This window comes from Callospermophilus lateralis, chromosome 7, assembly GCF_048772815.1.
Source record: "Callospermophilus lateralis isolate mCalLat2 chromosome 7, mCalLat2.hap1, whole genome shotgun sequence".
NCBI lineage: Eukaryota > Metazoa > Chordata > Mammalia > Rodentia > Sciuridae > Callospermophilus > Callospermophilus lateralis.
In genome coordinates, this window is record NC_135311.1 from 5,417,876 (window position 1) to 5,436,831 (window position 18,956).

At 41.7% G+C, this 18,956-nt stretch overlaps 1 protein-coding gene across 3 annotated transcripts in view; it reads right to left on the reverse strand.

The window, feature by feature from the left end:
* Positions 1 to 3,430: 3,430 nt before the first annotated feature.
* Positions 3,431 to 18,956, reverse strand: part of Gatad2b (GATA zinc finger domain containing 2B) — a 96,805-nt gene continuing 81,279 nt past the window's right edge. For 2 of the 3 annotated variants that reach the window (XM_076861973.1, XM_076861974.1), the window contains exons 3-11: positions 14,925 to 15,054; positions 13,791 to 13,922; positions 13,387 to 13,515; positions 12,871 to 13,041; positions 11,876 to 12,191; positions 9,326 to 9,528; positions 7,899 to 8,009; positions 7,613 to 7,730; positions 3,431 to 6,792 (exon numbers count right to left, since the gene is read on the reverse strand). In XM_076861973.1, the coding sequence (XP_076718088.1) occupies positions 6,659 to 6,792; positions 7,613 to 7,730; positions 7,899 to 8,009; positions 9,326 to 9,528; positions 11,876 to 12,191; positions 12,871 to 13,041; positions 13,387 to 13,515; positions 13,791 to 13,922; positions 14,925 to 15,054 (1,444 nt within the window). In that variant the 3' untranslated portion in view covers positions 3,431 to 6,658. The remainder of the gene's footprint in view (positions 6,793 to 7,612; positions 7,731 to 7,898; positions 8,010 to 9,325; positions 9,529 to 11,875; positions 12,192 to 12,870; positions 13,042 to 13,386; positions 13,516 to 13,790; positions 13,923 to 14,924; positions 15,055 to 18,956) is intronic. The other variant, XM_076861975.1, reaches the window with a different exon arrangement.

Below are 18,956 nucleotides of genomic sequence, written 5' to 3' on the forward strand. Positions count from 1 at the left end.
CAAGTCTTTCTCTGAGCAACCAAATTCCCATTGTCCCTTCCCAGATCCAAAGCATTGGTCCCTCTTCAGGGCATTCCTCCCCATTTGATTTCTATTTTGAAGAGATTAGTTTGACATGGGGTTTTGGTGGCCTTGAATCCCTTGTAGAATGGGCTCAGAGGCTGTGGAGCATCCCACTTATCATCCCCTCCAGTCTGAGGGGCCCAAAGAGCATCTCTTTACCAGTCCCTTTGCCAGTCTATGGCACTCAGCACCCCGTAGTCCCTCTTCATCCAGCTGTCATGCTGTAAAGTCAAAGGCCCAGCCTCAACCCCAACCAGCCTTTCCCTCCAAAGCTGTTCCATACTATGCTAAAAAGGGGGGAGGGTCTCAGGGAAAGGAAAGCCCAGGGCTTGGGGCACCCCAAATACTGTCGCTGTGCTCATGTAGAATACTGCTAGTACCAAGGACAAGATTTCAGAAAGGCTGGGTCCTGGCCCTCCACAGGGGTGCTTTGCACAAGGTGCAGAAGTATCTGAGAGTATAAAATGTAGAAGGCAAACAAGGGGTTAAGAGCAGCCCAGACTTCAAGTCTTCTCCTTTGGTTGGGCCTGGTCTGAGTACTTTGTTGGAAATAAAAACACAAAATGGAAAGTAAAATAAAAAGGGGTCTGGTTCATGCTCTGGGTTCAAAGGAAAACTTTGAAGGGTGACATGGAGGTGAGCACGCAGTTCTGCATCTTTTTGGAGATGCTGCATTTAGGCTGTTCAGGAAGGACAGACTGCAGCATCCTATGAAAAGAGCAGCAGGAACCCCTACTGCGATAAGGCCCTACCTAAAGAAGCCAGAGTTCCAAATGACTCTGTTACTAGACAGGAAGGGCCAAGGACAGCCAGGAGGTACCTCTCCCAAGAGAAAATGGAGACCCACTCACCCACACCTGATATCTTTGGACATTAACTCATCAGGTAACTGAAATGGGGGTCAGTGGCTTTTGGAATATTAGAAATAGAGAAAAGAAAGAACACAGAAATAGGAAAGGGTTTTAAGTAATTGTAATTAAAAAGTACAAATCAAAGACACACCATCAGTGGACTGTAGGGAGTATAAGTGATAGCTCACCTTCCAATTACCCCTAAAATTCTCCCATCAAACTGCCCCTCCCCCACCCCATGACTAAAGCACAAGCCACAGGGAAATTTAGAAACCATTCCTTTCTTTATTAAACATAGCTTGCAAGTGATAAATATTACAAAGTTTTTTTTTCTTTTAATCCTTTCTCCAAAAATTAGCTTATTATTTGAATCTGTCACTGCTGAAATGATCAGCAGCATCTGAAACAGATGGGAGTGTATTTACCTTTTTTGAAAACCAGTTTCTATTGGTCTTAGATTTTTCACTTTATTTCCCAAACAATGCAGAAAATTAGAATGAGATTTTAAAAAATAAAAAAAAAGAAAGAAAAAAAAAAAAAAAGGAAAAAAAAAAAAAAAGGAAACTTAAGAGTTGTGCAAAAGGGTCTTGTTCCCCTCCCACCCACCCTGTTCAGGGAAGGCCATTTCCCATCCCACCTCCCTGCTCCCCACCCCACCCCAAACCCCAATCCATCCTTCACCTTCACCAAGGCCTCACCCATCATCCTGTACCTCTCCAGGCTTTACCAGCCAGGAAGTTAGACAGTGGGAGTACTCAGCCCAGGCTAAGGGAAACTGAGCCCCTGAAGACGACAGACTGTGAAAAAGCTGCCTTTAGGGGTTCAGACTGGAACTGAGGGAAGGAAAGATGTGGGCTCTTGCATTTTGTCACCAAGACGACAGGGGAAATTCAATATCCTGTAGCTCACAAAGGAAGTAACTAGACCAAACACTGGGCATCCAAGGTCAACCATCCTTAAGGGCTTTGTAGTTGGTTGAGATGGGCTTGGGGCCTGATCCCTGCTCTCATTTAGAAACACGAGGGCAAAGATATCACTGGTCTAACTGCCCTCCTGAACATCACTCTGCCACCTCTTACAAAAAAACTTAAAGCAAGGGACTGCCAGCTCTCCAAGGGCATTGTCACATATGTAACTACTTCAACATTAGTCGCTTTCATTTCCTCCCTATTGTCTCAGCCCAACATTTCCTTCACCTCAAGCTGATTTCTGTTTTTGGCAGGAGGGAAGGAAGCTCAAAATCTCAACACTGGTGGCCAGATGATTTCATCCTTCACAGATTAAAAACAAAAAACAAAAAACCCTGAGACCCACAAAAATAACACTACCAAAGAGCACACAGCCAAGTTAGGAGACCCTAGGTCTCCAGGCCATGTCACTCTTTGTACTGGTGTTTATTTAATATTCTCCACAGTCCTGGACAAATCATTCCAGCATTCACAGGAACCCAACCTCACCTCAATTCATAGTCTAAAACTGTGCAGATAGCTGTGGCTCTCAAAAGGTGAGACCTCCTAAGGGGGTCCTTTCTTCCTACCATCCCCTGACAATTAATCTTCAAAGGTCCATTAGGTTCTTTCTTTTTGTGGGGGGGGGGGGGTGAGATGGGGGAAATCCCTTGCATAAGAAAGCTTGACACTGAATTTTGTTATATAGGTATATTGTATATATGCTGATGCAATCAGAGGGAAAAAAAACAGTGCAAATACAATTACAATTCATAATAATACTTGGTTTCGATGCCCCCGGGGAACTGCCCCATTCCTCGGCTGCCTCCCAAACCCCAGCACTTCCCCACAGTATCAACCTAATGCTGGGGGGCAGGGAGGGTGGGCAGGTTAGGGTAGGGAGTGGGCTCTGCCAAGGCAGTGCTGGTGACCCGGAGGGACTACTCCAGGGTGGGGAGGCAAGGCACAAATTAGGGGTGGGTGGTGGGGGAGGTGGCATCTCTAAGGAGGGATGGGGTTGGAGCAGCTGCCAGTCTCAGTGTGCTGGGCCCGGCCCACTCCCCTACCCACCCTCCACAGCCCTGCCTCCCTACCCCCTCCCCTTCCCCAGAAACCCTTTTGCACGGATCATACACAAACGGGCACATTACAAAATGACATAACACAGTTTCACAATATCCATGGCTAGGGCTTTTTTTTTTTCTCTTTTTCATGTTTTTTTTTTTTTTCTACACAATGTACAATTCCTTTTAAATGGATCAAGAAATAGCTTATATACACGAATGAGTCCTTGTTATAACATCTCGGCAGCAAATATCATAAGCTAATGAAGATCTTGATGAGAGGGAAGGGAGCCTAGGACTGGGATGGGGTAGGGTGTCTGGAGAGAAGGGTTATACCTTCGGGAGAAATGGGGAAAAAAGGGAATGGTTGGGGAAAAGGAACAAAAGTAAAATATCAAGAAGCATCTTTACAAAGCAGTTCTACAGCTAATTCCTTTCAAAGGGAAAAGGAAAGGTAACCAAAGCAGGAAAACATTTATCTGTGTCTTTAAAAAAAAAAAAAAAAAAAAAAAAAAAAAAAAAAAAAAAAAAAATGTCTACCATACATAAATCCAAAAATGTGGGGGAAATACTTATTCCAGAGATGGAGGAAGTCCAGATGCTGTGGTCAAGTGACAAAATAAAACTGACAAATAAGGACCTCTGTCCCCCAGTTTTACCCAAGTCTTACCACTAATCCACCTGTCTCAGGTTTCTAGGGAGTTAAGACACCATCCATGAATGAGTGCTTTTAGTGCCACTAGGTCTGGAGGAAGCCAGGCACAACTTGTGGGACCCTCACTCTAATAATACCTGGAAACTCAAAGGTCCAGGGTAAAGGACAACTCTGTGAACACAAGGTCTTTCCTCCCATCCTCATGGCACAGGATTAGTGTCTACAAAGCCTAGGGATGATAGCAACACTAGACTTGGAGGGAACGAGACAATCAGATGAAAAAGCAGAGACTTGAGGAAGACAGAAGATGGGGAGAAGGAAGGTGGGGAGTGGAGGCTAATGCTTTACCATGATTAAGGAGAACTTGCCCCATCACTAATCCTTGGGAAGGTTATGAAGATGGGGTGGAGAGGGTAAGAAATCAAACCTCAGCAATTGAACAAAGGGTCACAGAGCTATACTAGTTAATAAGCAGCGTCTATGTAATCGACCCAGAGGGGATTAAAACAGGGAAGATTCTACCCTCTCCCCTATGGTCTCAGCACCTAAGCAGACACGGGACTATGGGCTTTCCTTCCCCACCACTCCCCATCTCTACACATCTTACTTCCAAATCCCATTTAAGGTGGCCTGGCTCCCAGGGCAGGGACTCAGCTCAGGGCAGGGACAGCCCCCAGCCAGAAGGTATTGCACATTCTCTGTTCCTAACTTTTAATCTCAACTGACAAACTTGGGCACCTTGTACCTCTGAGCACCTCTGAGCTGGGGGTCAGGGAGACATAACAGAAATGGCACTTCATCATGGGGTGGGGGAGGCTAGACAGACATGCCACAAGGCAAAATGACTTGTAGGAAAAACATGAAGGGGGAAAAAAAAAAAGCTTCCAATTTTGTGGAAGAAAGAAAAGCAAAACCAAACGATTTATCCAGTGCTTTCAAAGCACAGAGGGCAAAGAAAAGATGTAAGAATATATCTTTATATATATATATATATAATTTTAAAATAATCCCAGACCCAGTTCCATTAACCCCCCTCCCTCTCCCACCACTTACAGTCAGGGGTATGACATTCCCCAGAAAAATACTCGAAACGACCTGACACTACCTGGTACTAGCGTCTAGCTTTCAGATCATTTCACCACTTGGGGAGCCCAGACACTGGCTGTATCTCTGCTCCTTTATTAAGTGCTCAATGAAATTTGGGGGAAGGTAGGAAAGAAAAAAAGCCAGGATGGCCCGTAGGGCCAGTATAATCACCCTCAGTGGCACTGGGGTGTGGGGAGTAGAGGCCAGAGTGGGGGACTAAGCCTGATTTCAGCTCCTTTTCCCACCCTACCCCCAAATTTTATGGGGAAGATGTGCAGTTTGTGTGTATGTGTTAATTTTAAAAGTGCCTTTTTACTTTAAAAAAATTATTTAATTTTAAAAAATAAAAACGAGGGAACTTCCTCAGGTGGCTTTCAAGGGCAAAATATTAACTCCTCACACCACTCTGCTAACAGCGTCCCCAGCGCACTCTGGCAGCTTCTGGAGCTGGAGAGGCAGGTGGGTGTACACTACGGAGGAGGGCAGAAACCCTTCCTTTTAAGGGCCTTCCCTTACCTCAAAAAACAGCCTGGTCCATACCCCCTTCCCCCACAGTGTGGGCAAATGGGATGCTAATCTCCCTAATCCCCAGAACAGCAACATTGCACAATTCAATTCATTCTCTACATTAGTAGCACTTAAGAAAAAAACAAAAACAAAAGAGCAAAATTAATAGAATGGGGGGCGGGGGCGGGAGCAGAGGTCCAGAGTTGGTCTTGACAGTGAGCTGTTTGGCATCAAGCAGCTGGTTCTGCAGTCTGTGCAGCACAGTCAGGGCAGGACTCCAGGCTGATTAGAGCCCCTTCTCTTACCTCCCTGCACTTAGAGGGTGAAGGACAAACAAATGTATGACTCTCAACTGCTAGGAGAGAAATCTCTTCCTCTATTTTCAACTCTTGTCACTTGACTCATTCATACCCATATAACTTCTAGGACACCAGCAAAAAACAGCCTGGGAACAACCAGGGGCTGTGATTAGCGGGGGAAGATTAGGATTTTTAAAAAGGGAGTGAGAGTGGGGTGGAGGGACAATTTTACAAAGGAAATTAGATGAAGCTATTTTGGGCTAGTTGGCTTGGAACAGACTTCCATACCCCTGGGGTCAAGGGACCAACTGTATTCCTCCAGCATCCAGAGGCCAGGACCTGGTCTCAGTCCTCCTTGGCTTATCATTATGCTAACTATCATACTTCTTTCTTCTCCTTTCCTAAGTAAATTCCAGGGTAGTTGTTTTAAAGCTTTTCCTTGCAGGTTCTTTCCTTTCTTTCTTAGAGCCAAACATCAATACTAAAACACTGTCTCCTAAATTGCCCATCCCCAAAACACCCACAGCTAGGGTGTTAATCCTTGCTTGATGCCACTCACCCCACAACTCAGGTTAAGTGCATTCAAAATCTTTGCCCCTAATACTCCCAGTCATGTCCTACTTGGCAGCTGAGGATCCTACTGCAATCTGCAATGCTCCTATCATTGAACTGAATGTCACTGTGTTTATAAAAAAAAAAAAAAAAAAGAGAGGGAGGGAGGAAGGAAGAAAGAGAGGGAGGAAGGAAAAAGAAAAAGACGGGGGGGGGGGGGGGGGGAGAGAAAGGTTTAACCGTCCACTGAACAAAGGGAGGACACACAGTATAATTAAAAATGATAATAATTGTAGCATAAAACAAACTTTAGAAACACACGTCAGAGGGCTTAAATTCTCCCCAGGACCTCCTTCTGACCTCTATCAGAGGCAAAGATCCACCTCACTGTTAAAAGAAAATCAAAGAGAAGATAGAGCGGCAGGAGAACAGATCGCAGCAGTGAATAAAGGGGAGGTGGCAGGGCAGGGCGTGTGTTTTCTTGTTGATTTCTATTTTTTGTCTTCTGTTTTTCAGTTTTGCTTTCCGTGTATGGTAGGCACCAGTACAGGCACTGCATGCGACGGAAGTTGGGGGTAACGGGAGAGGAAAGGGTAAAGGATTCAAGGTTGGGGTAGTACAAGTGGAACAGGCGTTATTTCTGTCCACTGATGGACTGCGATATAGACCGGGGAGGGATCATGTCTAAAAGGTATTCACGCTGTCGGTCTGCCAAACTGGGGGCTTTGTGTCCTCCAATGCCAGTGTTCAAATATGCAATGTTGACACCTAGACCCAGGAGAGAAAAATGGAAAGGTATTAAAAGAGGAAATGACACTGCCTTCAGTACTATACCTTGGGGCTGCAGATTTGCAGATGGGGAGGGAACACCAGAGTTTAACTATATCTATCTGTGCTTGGCTAGCTTTATTTCTTTTCTTTTTGAATATTTTTTTTAGTTGTAGATGAACACAATACCTTTATTTATTTATTTATTTATATGCAGTGCTGAGGATTGAACCCAGTGCCTCACACATGGTAGGCAAGTGCTCTACCACTGAGCTAGAGCCCCATCCCCTAGCTTTATTTCAATAGCAACTACCCTCTTATTCCAAAGCTTTAGGGAAAGAGATCTTCCTGAAATTTTAATTCTTCTAGGAATAATGAACACATTCCTGATGACAGAGGACAGATCAATAAAACAGCCGTGAGAGAAAAATGATTAAGAGATGGAATCACTGAATCTGCTCTGATTTGGGGGCCAATGATTGTGAAGAAGCAACACTGGATCAGTTAAACAGGTTAGTTGGCCCAACTGTCCTAGCTAAGAGAGATCAATAACCACTTGCTCACTGAAGGCACATTAGATATTAAAATTTATAATGTTAGGGACTGTCAATTTCAACACCAAAACTGTAGTGTACCATGGCTGGAAATAAATAATTTAGCAAACATCTGCTAATAATATATAATTTAGCAAACATCTGCTAAATAACAAAACAGTGAGGAGGTATACCCTAAGGAAAAAAGGCAAAGGAAGGAACAATTCACCTAACAGGGCTACTAGAATTGTGCCCCCTAGGAATGTTCTCAGAGCAGCCCCTCTTACCTGGCATACCAAGGAGGCCACCTGGCACAGACAACTGGGGAGCCTGTGCAAAGTTTGAAAGCATGGAGCGGGCAGATGTGGGAATGCCACGCTGGAGGCTGCTCTGGGGCTGTGGAGCCTGCAACGAGGAAACAGTTAGTACAACCTTGTCACAGTGGAAAGTTAAGTGGGAGGCAAGATCTAGGAATAGAGACAAACAGTATGGTTTTCCTCAGAAAAAAGGACCAACGGGGATAAATGGCTGACAAACCCTGAGAGAAATCAGGATCAGGGGAAAGTTCCTCACCTGCCTAAGTGTATGATGTCTCATGATGGTCTCTTGTTTACTGACACTGGACACAGCTGGAGCCGTAGTAGGGGAAAGGGCTGCCTGCTGCTGTAATCGCTGTTCGATCTCCTGTTGGGAGTCATCAGACCAAGTCATCAGATCAAGCACCCAGTTTCCTAATCAGAACCTGAAGGAAGGTCTTATCGGTAATGTTTACAGTCAGATGAGGGAGATGGAAAAAGAAAGAGTTCGATGGGGTGGCTACTTTAAGATCTCTGGTGACACGCGACCTACATGTCTCACTTATTGAGGGAGGCCTCTCCCCAGGAAAGCTGGATTTCTGAGGGTAACTGGAGGAAGCTGGGTGATAGCCATGGGCTGACTAATATAGTTAAGTCTGATGAATTTTTAAGTCTGAGGTTTTATTTTTTAATTCCTGTCTATTTTCCAGAAGGTCCATGATGTTACCCAGACAAAGGACTCTGATGGGTGCTGGAGTGGGAAACGAGATAGTGAAAAGGATCTAAACTTCCCAACTTTCCTTTCCCAAAATATTCTCATTCTATAACTACGACAGGAGATGATCATATATTCTAACACCACTACTCTTCACTGGGCTTCTTCATAATCTTTTCTTTCCTTTGTCATTTCTTTGTTAAGTATAGACCACAGATAATTAATTCTCCGAGAGAGTGTTCTAGTACAAATATAAATCCCTCCCACCAAAATCTCCCCCTTTTTTGGTAGAAGGGATTGAACCCAGGGGTGCTTAACCACTCATCCACATCCCCCAGCCCTTTTAATTCTGAGACAGGGTCTCTTTAAGATGCTCAGGGCCTCACTAAGTTGCTGAGGTTGACCTTGAATTTGAAATCCACCTTCCTCAGCCTCCCAAGTCATTATTAGGCATGTACTACCATGTCTGGCTAAAACCTGTTTGAGGAGAAAATGAATTTGAGAATACAGAAACTTCTTTAGTGTTATGGAAAAATCAAGACTCTCTTTTTGCAGGGGGACCAGGGATTGAACTCAGGGGTACTCAACCACTGAGCCACATACCCCAGCCCTAATTTGTATTTTATTTAGAGACAGGGTCTCACTGAGTGCTTCGCACCTCTCTGTTGCTGAGGCTGGCTTTGAACCTAGGATCCTCCTGCCTCAGCCTCCTGAGCTTCTGGGATTACAGGTGTGTGCCACCATGCCCTCTCAAGTCTTCTGTTTCTTTCTCTTAACTCCAGCCATATGTTACTATGCCCTTACCCAATCAGAAATAGTCAAATGGAAATGCGAAAGACAGAATGATAAAGAGGGGGGAATAAAAAGAAATTTAGGTCTCCAGGTCCAGAGGTCTGTGGGGATCACTTGGGTAATAGAATCTAGAAGCAACAACCCTTTGGGAAAAACAAACCTACAAGCGGTTGGTGAGTAGAAATCAGAATTCTTACCTGTTCCTGCTGTAGGGCTTTAACAAAAGCATTTTTCAGCCGGTTGGTGTGTTCAGCTTTTAGAGCCTTCTTCTGGTTGGAGGTCATACACTGTTCACACAGAATCTTACCATTCTTTTCTTGCTTCCAGTGAGGGGTGAAATCTGTGCGGCACTGGGCACATACAAAGGGTTCAACCCGCAGAAGTGAGGCACAGCTTTTGCCTAGATGTCAACAAAAATAATAATCAGTGGTTTCCTATTTCCTATCTCCTCTGTTTCTCTTCATCAAATAGATCTTTTCCAGTTGTTTTTCTGCTGAATTAAAGATGTGTCCATCTACAACTAAAAAAAGTTTTTAGGGCTGGGGATGTGGCTCAAGCGGTAGCGCGCTCGCCTGACATGCGTGCGGCCCAGGTTCCATCCTCAGCACCACATACAAAGATGTTGTGCCTGCCGAAAAACTAAAGAATAAATATTAAAAAATTCTCTCTCTCACTCTCTCTCTCTCTCTCCACTCTCTCTTAAAAAAAAAAAGTTTTTATAAGAAATACAATTTAGAAAAACTTATTTCACTTAACTGTAACACCACTTTATAAGGAGTTTAGACAGTACCACCCTCGTTTACAAACAAGAAAACTAAGGCTAAGAAACACAGTTCCTTTAACTGACAGAGCTGGGATAAGAATCATGTTTTCTGATTTCCTTGTATATTATATTGAGAAGAAAATGCAGTGTCAATTCAGAATCTAAGTACTCCATCTAACTCGACCAGTACTGGGGATCGACTTAGGGCCTTGCACTTGCACAAGCACTCTTCCACTGAGCTTCAACTTCAGCCATTTTTTAAAATTTTAGTTTGAGACAGGGTCTTGCTAAGCCGAGGCTGGCCTCAAACTTACAATCCTCCTATCTCAGCCGCCCTAGTAGCTGAGTTTATAGGCTTGTGCTACCCAAGCCTGGTTTAACCAATACTTCTTGCTTCTTAGCATCTCCTTACTTCATAGTGTACTTGTTCCTGTTTTATTTACATTTACAATTTTGAGTTATCAATGTGTACTGGTCACTTCATGATCTGTTTAGAGCCAATACTGAGTCCTCTAGGTACATTCCACCATTCTAAGGTGTCCCCATAAATACATGTTTGGAAATTTAAGCTTAATAACTTGTTATTAGCCACACTAATAGAAGTTCTATTCATCACATTGTGCATGTGTCATGATATGATATTAGTAGGCTGTTCAGTACTGCCTTATAGTTTTATGTGGTCATATTTGGTTATTCACATCAGTGTGTATATTTCCTCAACTATAAGCATTCAAAAGGCAGGAACCAAATAATTCAGCACAGGGCTAAGGATGTAGCTCAGCTGGCAAAGTGCTTATCTACCAAGGCACAAGCCTTGGGTTCAATCCTCAGCACCACAAAAACAAAAACGAATCACCATTTGACCCAGTCATACCACTCTTAGGTTTATAGGCAAAGGACTTAAAATCAGCATATTTCAATAACACAGCCATATCAATGTTTAATAGCAGCTCAATTTACAATAGCTAAACTATGGAACCAACCTAGGTACCCTTCAACAGATGAATGGATAAAGAAACTAGCATATATATACACAATGGAATATTACTCAGCCTTAAAGAAAAATAAGTCATGGCATTTATCAGTAAATGGATGGAACTGGAGAATATTATGCTAAGCAAAATAAGCCAATCCCAAAGAACCAAAGGCCAATGTTTTCTCTAATACGTAAATGCTAATTCAAAACAGGGGGTGAGGGAGAAGAGAGGTATTTTAGACTAGACAGAGGGCAGTGAAGGGAGGTGAAGGGGTGTGGGGAATGATAGAACGAATCTGACATTATACCCTATATGCATATATGATTACAAGACCTGTGTAACTCTACATCACGTACAACCAGAAGAATAAGAAGTTATACTCCATTTATGTCTGATGTATCAAAATGCATTCTACTGTCATGCATAACTAATTAGAACAACAATAAAAATAAATAAAACAACAACAACCAAAATCAGCACAAAGCCACACTAATAGAAGTTCTATTCATCACTTTGTGCATGTGTCATGTGAGGTATCTTTTATTTTTGATATGTGGTGCTGAGGACTAAACTGACGGCCTCAGGCACTGCTCAGCACTGCTGAACTATACCCCTGTCCAGCTAGGCACCATTTCAAGATCTAAATAATACACTGAAAAATATATAAAAGATATATAAATGGGCTGAGGTTGTGGCTCAGTGGTAGAGTACTTGCCTAGCATGTGTGAGGCACTGGGTTCGATTCTCAGCATCACATATAAATAGATAAGTAAAATAAAGGTCATGCAAAAAAAAAAAAAAAGGATATATAAATTACAAACACACTACATGCACACAAAGCTCTCTGGATACTGTTCCCAAACAATCTGTAAGTGATGATAGGTGGTTTGGCAATAGTAAGGAAAGATTATTTAACATTACACAGTACTATGTGAATCTCTGCCTATGCCAATCAGGCCTGGCAACCTCTTGCTTAGATAGAGACTGACCCGAGGAAACAGTCTTACCTTGGCTGTCAATGACACTCTGTACGACTTCTTCCAAGCCTACCATGTAGATGAACTCACTATTGGCTGCACTAGGCAGGAAGTGAAGCAAGGGAGCAGGAGGTTTTGGAGGTGGGATCTCCAGGAGTGTCTTTTCCAGCTGTTTGCGAAGGGCCAATTTGGCTGCAGCCTGTGAGTTGGCAGCATCGGTCATGGCGCTGGGGCTAGGAAGTGGTGAGGACACTCTGTTCACGGTTCCTGGCTGGATATGGGAGGCAAGGTTCATATAGATGGCAGAGGATGTTGTGCGCTGACAGGGAACAGAAGAACTTGACTGCTGAAACAGATTGAGATGATGTATCAGTGATGGTTGGTATGTGGGAGACCGATTCTTGCTTTTTATCAAAGGATAATATCTGATCCTCGTCTGGACTGCTTCATTTCCTCAAAATACAAAGTATTCAACTTATTAATTAAAGAGAACTCTGACATATAGAAAAAAAGGAGATGATGTTTATGAGCTAAACTGACAAAAGAGGAAAAAATGGGATTCTGTCATGCATCCTTGTGCTTTTTATTACCTAGGTCCATTTCTTTCTCTTAAGCAGATTTTTCGCTAATTCAGCTCTGCTATATAAGCTATCTTTTTTTCTCCACTACTATTTTCATAACTCCTCAAAGCTTCCACTTTGGGGAGTGAATTCTTCTTTTTTTTTTTTTTTTATAAGAGAGAGAGAGAATTTTTTAATATTTATTTTTTAGTTATTGGCGGACACAACATCTTTGTTTGTATGTGGTGCTGAGGATCGAACCCAGGCCGTGCGCATGCCAGGTGAGCACGCTACCGCTTGAGCCACATCCCCAGCCCTGGGGAATGAATTCTATTCAAGCTCCACCTAAATCAACCTTGTTGTCCTAGTTTCTCTATGTACAAAAACTAAAAACCTTTGGCCCATTCAACAAGAAAAGCAAATAAAAAAATTTCTGTTTCCACATTAGGTAGGGCTCTTTCTTACCGGTTGATAATTGATGGCGGGATTCATATTGGGTGTTGTGGTACGTACAAGGCCAGGCTTAGGCGGCCCCCGTTGACCCTGTAGCTGGGCTGGATTTGGTGCAATAACACGTTGAGACATCAACATGTGTGGAAGGGTGGTATTGGTCGCTGAACGGATGACACTATGACCCTGAAGGGGAAGATGAGGAAAAGAACCAGTCACAGGTAGTATAATGCTCCATAAAATGCAAACGGGAAAACACATTCTATAATTCAAAACTGAATAAAACCATTGGAACGTAAGACAGACTTGATAAATTTATCCTATAGAGCCTTAGATGAAATTATCAATTCTCTAAATGCTCATTAGTGGCTAGAAAGTCCTTGGCTGTTTGGTATAAACTAATTTTATATGGCTGGACAGTTAGAAAAATATGAACCCTCTCTAGAGAAGTTAGAGATTCTCTAGAGAAGAAAAAACAGAAGAGGATAAGCAGGGCACTCCAACACTAAGATCCTACTATGTGTCACATACCTGTAATGTTCTCAAATTTTGAGGTTCCCCTTGTGCTCCAGGCCGGGAGGGAAGCTTGGATAAGCCCTGCTGTCCCACATGTGCAGGAGATGGCTGAACAATAGATGCTGCATTTTGTACAACTGGAGTCTGGGAGAATGAAGAGAAAATAAGACTGCAGAAAAGGACAATAATCAAAAATTGACTTTGGTGCATTTTTTAGACTTTTAAATTTCCTTTTCAGTACAAAGCTCCTGTTGATCAGGAGGAAAAACAGAATTCACACACACACTACTCCTAGACTAAAACCTGGGGAACCAGAGGATAATGAGCCACAAAGTTAAATCTACCAGGGGTAGGTAGTCTACTCTCAAACCAGTTTTTCTTCTTCTTTCCCCTAGTCCTTTATTTCTAGGGCACATTACCTTTTGGACTACATTCTCTTTCTGTAGCTGACTCTGTCTCAGTTTCTTTAACAGCACCAGTCGGGCTTCTTCCAATCGTAGCTCATCCCTCAGCTGCTTGATGAGCTGCTGCCGTTCCTCAATGCCTTTCCCCTAAGTAAACATGGAGACTGTTAGAGCAGCAGGTACCCAGAATCCTTTTCTGCAAGAGATAATTGTACTACTCAGGTCTGAAACTTTCATCTTCTGAAAGAAGCAAATGTAGTAATGGGGTTGTTATCTTTGTATCCCTGGGGAATGCATAATTCCTGGCATTCAGTAAGTACTCAAAAAATGCTTATAGATTGAAAGGACAGACCATGTATAAATGCTAATCAGTCAGATTCCTGGCAAAATAGAAAGACCAAAGGGAGACCCTGTTTTCTTTCAACATGTTTTCTAAAATCTAAAAGCCACATTTCTCTAAGAAGCTCTTCATATTCTGAGATTCTAGATAAAGTATAAAGTGTATTCCCTTCTAGCCAAGTGTTTATGTGACTTGAATTGTAAGGTTTTGTTTTCATTTTCCAAAAATGAATCCTACTGAGTATAATGGCTTATACATGCTTTTTCAAACTATCTTCTCCACTTGATTATAACAGTTCTCCCTTAAAGGGCATACCCCTGAAGTTCAGTATCATCACAAAGAGTTTCCATCAATAGGTAGTTAGATTAAAAAAGTAAACAGTGGGCTGGGGATGTGGCTCAAGCAGTAGCGTGCTTGCCTGGCATGCGTGCGGCCCAGGTTCGATCCTCAGCACCCACATAAAAACAAAGATGTTGTGTCCACCAAAAACTAAACAATAAATATTAAAAATGTCTCTCTCTCTCTCTCATTCTTAAAAAAAAAAAAAAAAGTAAACAGTGAAAAACAAAAGTAGGGCCAGGAGTGATGGCACATGCCTGTGATCCCAGCTACGCAGGAGGCTGAAGCAGGGAGATCACAAAACTGAGGCCAACCTTGGCAATTTAGCAAGCCCTGTCTCTAAATAAGTATGTCAGTGGAACAATACTCCTAGGTTCAATTCCTAGTACCACAAACAAACAAAAAGAAAACTAGGACTCTTACAGAATTAAATAGAGTAGAAGGAGCTGGAAATAAATCTTTCCTTTTACCTTAAACATCTCCAGGTTTGCTGCTTTGAGTCTTTCTTCCATTCGGGAGCTCGAACGAGGACTGGAAGCCTCATTGTCAGACAAAACAATGATATCTGGAGAGGGAGTTAGCCTTCCTCGGTCTGGCTCACTAGACAAGAAAAGGAAAAATTACAGCATTTTCAACATTGAAGGTTTAATAAAAAAGTTAACAGAATTTTTTTTTTTTTTTTTCCCTACACTGAACAAAAAAAATCCAAGAGAATCCAAGGTCTGGGACACTGAACTCCTAGGATACCAAAATGTGATGGCAAAAGGGGCTAGGGTTGTAGTTCAGTGCAAGAGCACGTGCCTGGCATGTGTGAGGCAATGGGTTTGATTCTTGGCACTACATATAAATAAATAAAATTAAGGTCCATCAACAACTAAAAAACATTTAAAACAATAACAACAACAACAACAAAAATCTTAGCAAGGCATTTTCCTCATCTAAATTCCTCATAGAAGGGGTTGGGGCTGTGGCGTATTTGCCAGGCATGTGTGAGGCGCTGGCTTTGATTCTCAGCACTGTGTATGAATAAATAAAAAATAATGGTCTATCAACAACTACAAAAATTTATTTAAAAAAAAATTCCTTACAGAGGATTCAAGCACAAAGATACAAGGAATTAGGTATAAGAGATAAATGTTTTTGTCACAGATTTTAATTTTAATCTAACTCTCCTTTGGGCTATTGTGAGTTACAGGGAGGCTCAAAATGGAAACAGTCCTACAGGGAAGACAGTGGAAAGATGTTAGAGCCTAGCCATCTATCATGGGTACGGATGATAGCTGATAAAGAAGCAGCTCATTATAACAACAACAACATGGTCCTGGCTAACCTAGGGCTTATAGGAAAGGAGGATATGTGAAAACTCCAACGACAGTCTATCCCGTTAAGAGGAGGTACTGAAGAGTAGGCAAAAGGTGTTGTTCGTGGCTTGAGAATATGAACACTGCCGATTATAAAGTCTACAATCTTCTGGGAAAGGACGGACCCTCCAGAAGTAAAACACATTGACTTTCTAGAGTATTACGTAGCACTCTCCCCCAGAAAGAAACTGACCAGAAATTACTTTGACATCTAAATCTTTCACATTGGCTCATATTCCTAACCCTATTTCTTCTTCTTCCTTTTTTTTTTTTAATATTTTTTAGTTGTAGTTGACACAATACCTTTATTTTATTTATATGTGGTACTGAGGATGGAACCCAGGGCCTCGCACATGCCAGGTGAGCGCTCTACTGCTGAGCCACAACCCCAGCCCCTAATCTTCTTTCTTTCTTTTTTTTTTTAAAGAAAGAGTGAGAGAAAGGAAGAGAGAATTTTAATATTTATTTTTTAGTATATGGCGGACACAACATCTTTGTATGTGGTGCTGAGGATCGAACCTGGGCCGCACGCATGCCAGGTGAGCGCGCTACCGCTTGAGCCACATCTCCAGCCCCTAATCTTATTTCTTAGACAAGCTGGGGTTAGCCTTTTTTCTTTAAAGTAATGAATAATGGCACTTAGTGCTTAACATCTAGAATCCTGGAAACTCTTAATTGCCTTAGATCCAAATTATTGACTATATCTTCTAATTCTCTTTTCATTTCCAAGATCAATTCCCAGACTCTACTTTTTGAGACTGTCCTGGGAGCACATAGGTCTATAGCAAATTTTAAAATTTGTTCTAATTAGTTATACATGACAGTAGAATGCTTTTTGACACACCAGACATAAATGGAGTGTAATTCTAATTCTTCTGGTTGTACATGATGTAGAGTGACACAGGTCATGTAATCATATATGCACACAGTAGAATGAATCTGACATTATACCCTATCATTCCTACCCTCTTCTCTCTTCACTCTCCCCTGTCTAGCCCAAAGTACCTCTATTCTACACACCCCCACCCCATTGTGAATTAGAATCTGCGTATCAGAGAAAACATTTGGTTCTTTGGGATTGGCTTATTTTACTTAGTATAATATTCTACAGTTCCATCATTTCTCTGTGATTTCTCTTGTCTCAGTTACTTTTGGGATATGGAAGTGGTGTTTTCTGTATTGCTGGGATTGAACTGAGGGCCCTTTTCAAGGAAGGTAAGTGCTTTGCCACTGAGCTATGCTCCCAGCCCTTGGAAGCCTTCTGAACAAAGCATATCTGATAGATAGAATGAGCATTTAATTTCTCAATAGGATACATCTGAGTTATTAAAGTCAACCAAGTTTAGATGAGGAAAGAACAGGAGGACAGAGTGAGAATAACTATCTTGTGAACTATTAAGCCTGGATTGCTTTCAACTACAAACCAAGAATGCAGAGTTACAGAGAAAGAAGCCACTAGAGGGAGAAAAGAGCTTTCCATTTTCTAATCCCAAATTCTTGGAGTACTGGTCAGTCCTAAATAAAAATTCATTTCTTTGTGTGATTTACTTATCATTTCTATTTTGGAACTATGGATTGAACCTGGGTGTGCTCTACCACTAAGCTGCAACCCCAACTATTTTTTTTTTTTTTTTTTGAGACAGCCACCTAAGTTGTTCAGGTTGGCCATGAATTTATAATCCTCCTGCCTCAGCCTCCAGAGTTGCTGGAATTACAGGGATGTGCCAAGGCATATCATTACTTATCGTTTCTATATTCCTTCCTACCCTTACCCCTAAGATTAAAATGGGTGAATTTTGAGTAACAGAAGAATTCCCATTCTCTCCTTGATTTGCCATCACCAGTAAGTAGCCTCTCCCCCGAGACCTGGTTTCTCTATATTGGCAGATATCCTCAAACTTTTGAGCTCAAACAATCCTCCTGCCCCAGCATCTCAAATAGCTGGGATTGGAGGTGCATACCATTGTGCCCAATTCAGAAGACTTAAAAAACCGTGGCCCTAAATCAAGTGTAGTATCACACATGTGTAATCCCAGCTACTTGGGAGACTAAGCCAGGAGGATCCAAGTTCAAGACCAGTATGGGCAACTTAGTGAGACCTTGTCTTAAACTAAACATAAAAATTCTGGTTCTGGCTAGACACAGACATTACAGAAAACTGTTTCTAAGAGTAAAACAATTTTCTTTGGATAGAGGATGTAGATCAGTGGTATAGTGCTTGTCTAGCACAAGTATGAGGGCTTTGTTTTGATCCCTAAGCACTGCAAAAAAAAAAAAAAAAAAAATCAATATTCCTTGTTCAAATTAATGTTAACGACTACTGACGAGACTGTTCAGTCCCAAGAAAGGCAGAGACATTTCTGGACGGAGATTTTGAAATTGTATGACATTATCAGAAAGTTACATCTGAGAGCCACCCAAAATGATATTTAGTCCCAGATACAATCAGACTCACATTAGATAATATAGACAAGGCAAAGCCCAAGTCAGGTCTTGTTCCTCAATTTTTAAAAAGTTTCACCTGGAATTCTAAGCACATTTCTTAAACACTGCAGAGAAAAAAATTACTTTGTTCCTTTCCCAAATGTATCTATGATTTATAATATTTGTTTTTTATAGTGTTGGGAATTATACTCAGCATCTTATGCATGCATCCCCAGCCCTATTTGAGTTTCTTAAGGATGAAATCTTCCCTATCAGTGAGAGATTATTCAAAGTCCAAGTTGCTAATGAACATCACTTATGACTCAGAAGCTATAAAGCTCCTAATTCTTACTCCCATAGTAAAACCAACTAAAAAGAAAGAGAACTGTTGTTTCTCTAGCATTCCAAAATATGTATAGTACTGGTTTCACAAATATTTATAGATATAAATATAGATACCTATAAATTCATAGATATTATAACTTGTCCAACTAATGGCAAAAGAATATATGCAGGCAGTTATGATATAACTCTCATGTTAAAAATTTCTCCTTCTTTCTGCTTTCAATTTATTTCTTCCTTTTATTCCATAGTTGTTCTTCATGGGAATTGATTAATTTTGTTCATTTTTAGAGAACAGCTTGGAGCCAATGGAAATAGCTGTCCATATACCTGGAATCCCCAGCTTTAAAGGATTATGTTTCAAAAGTTCATCAT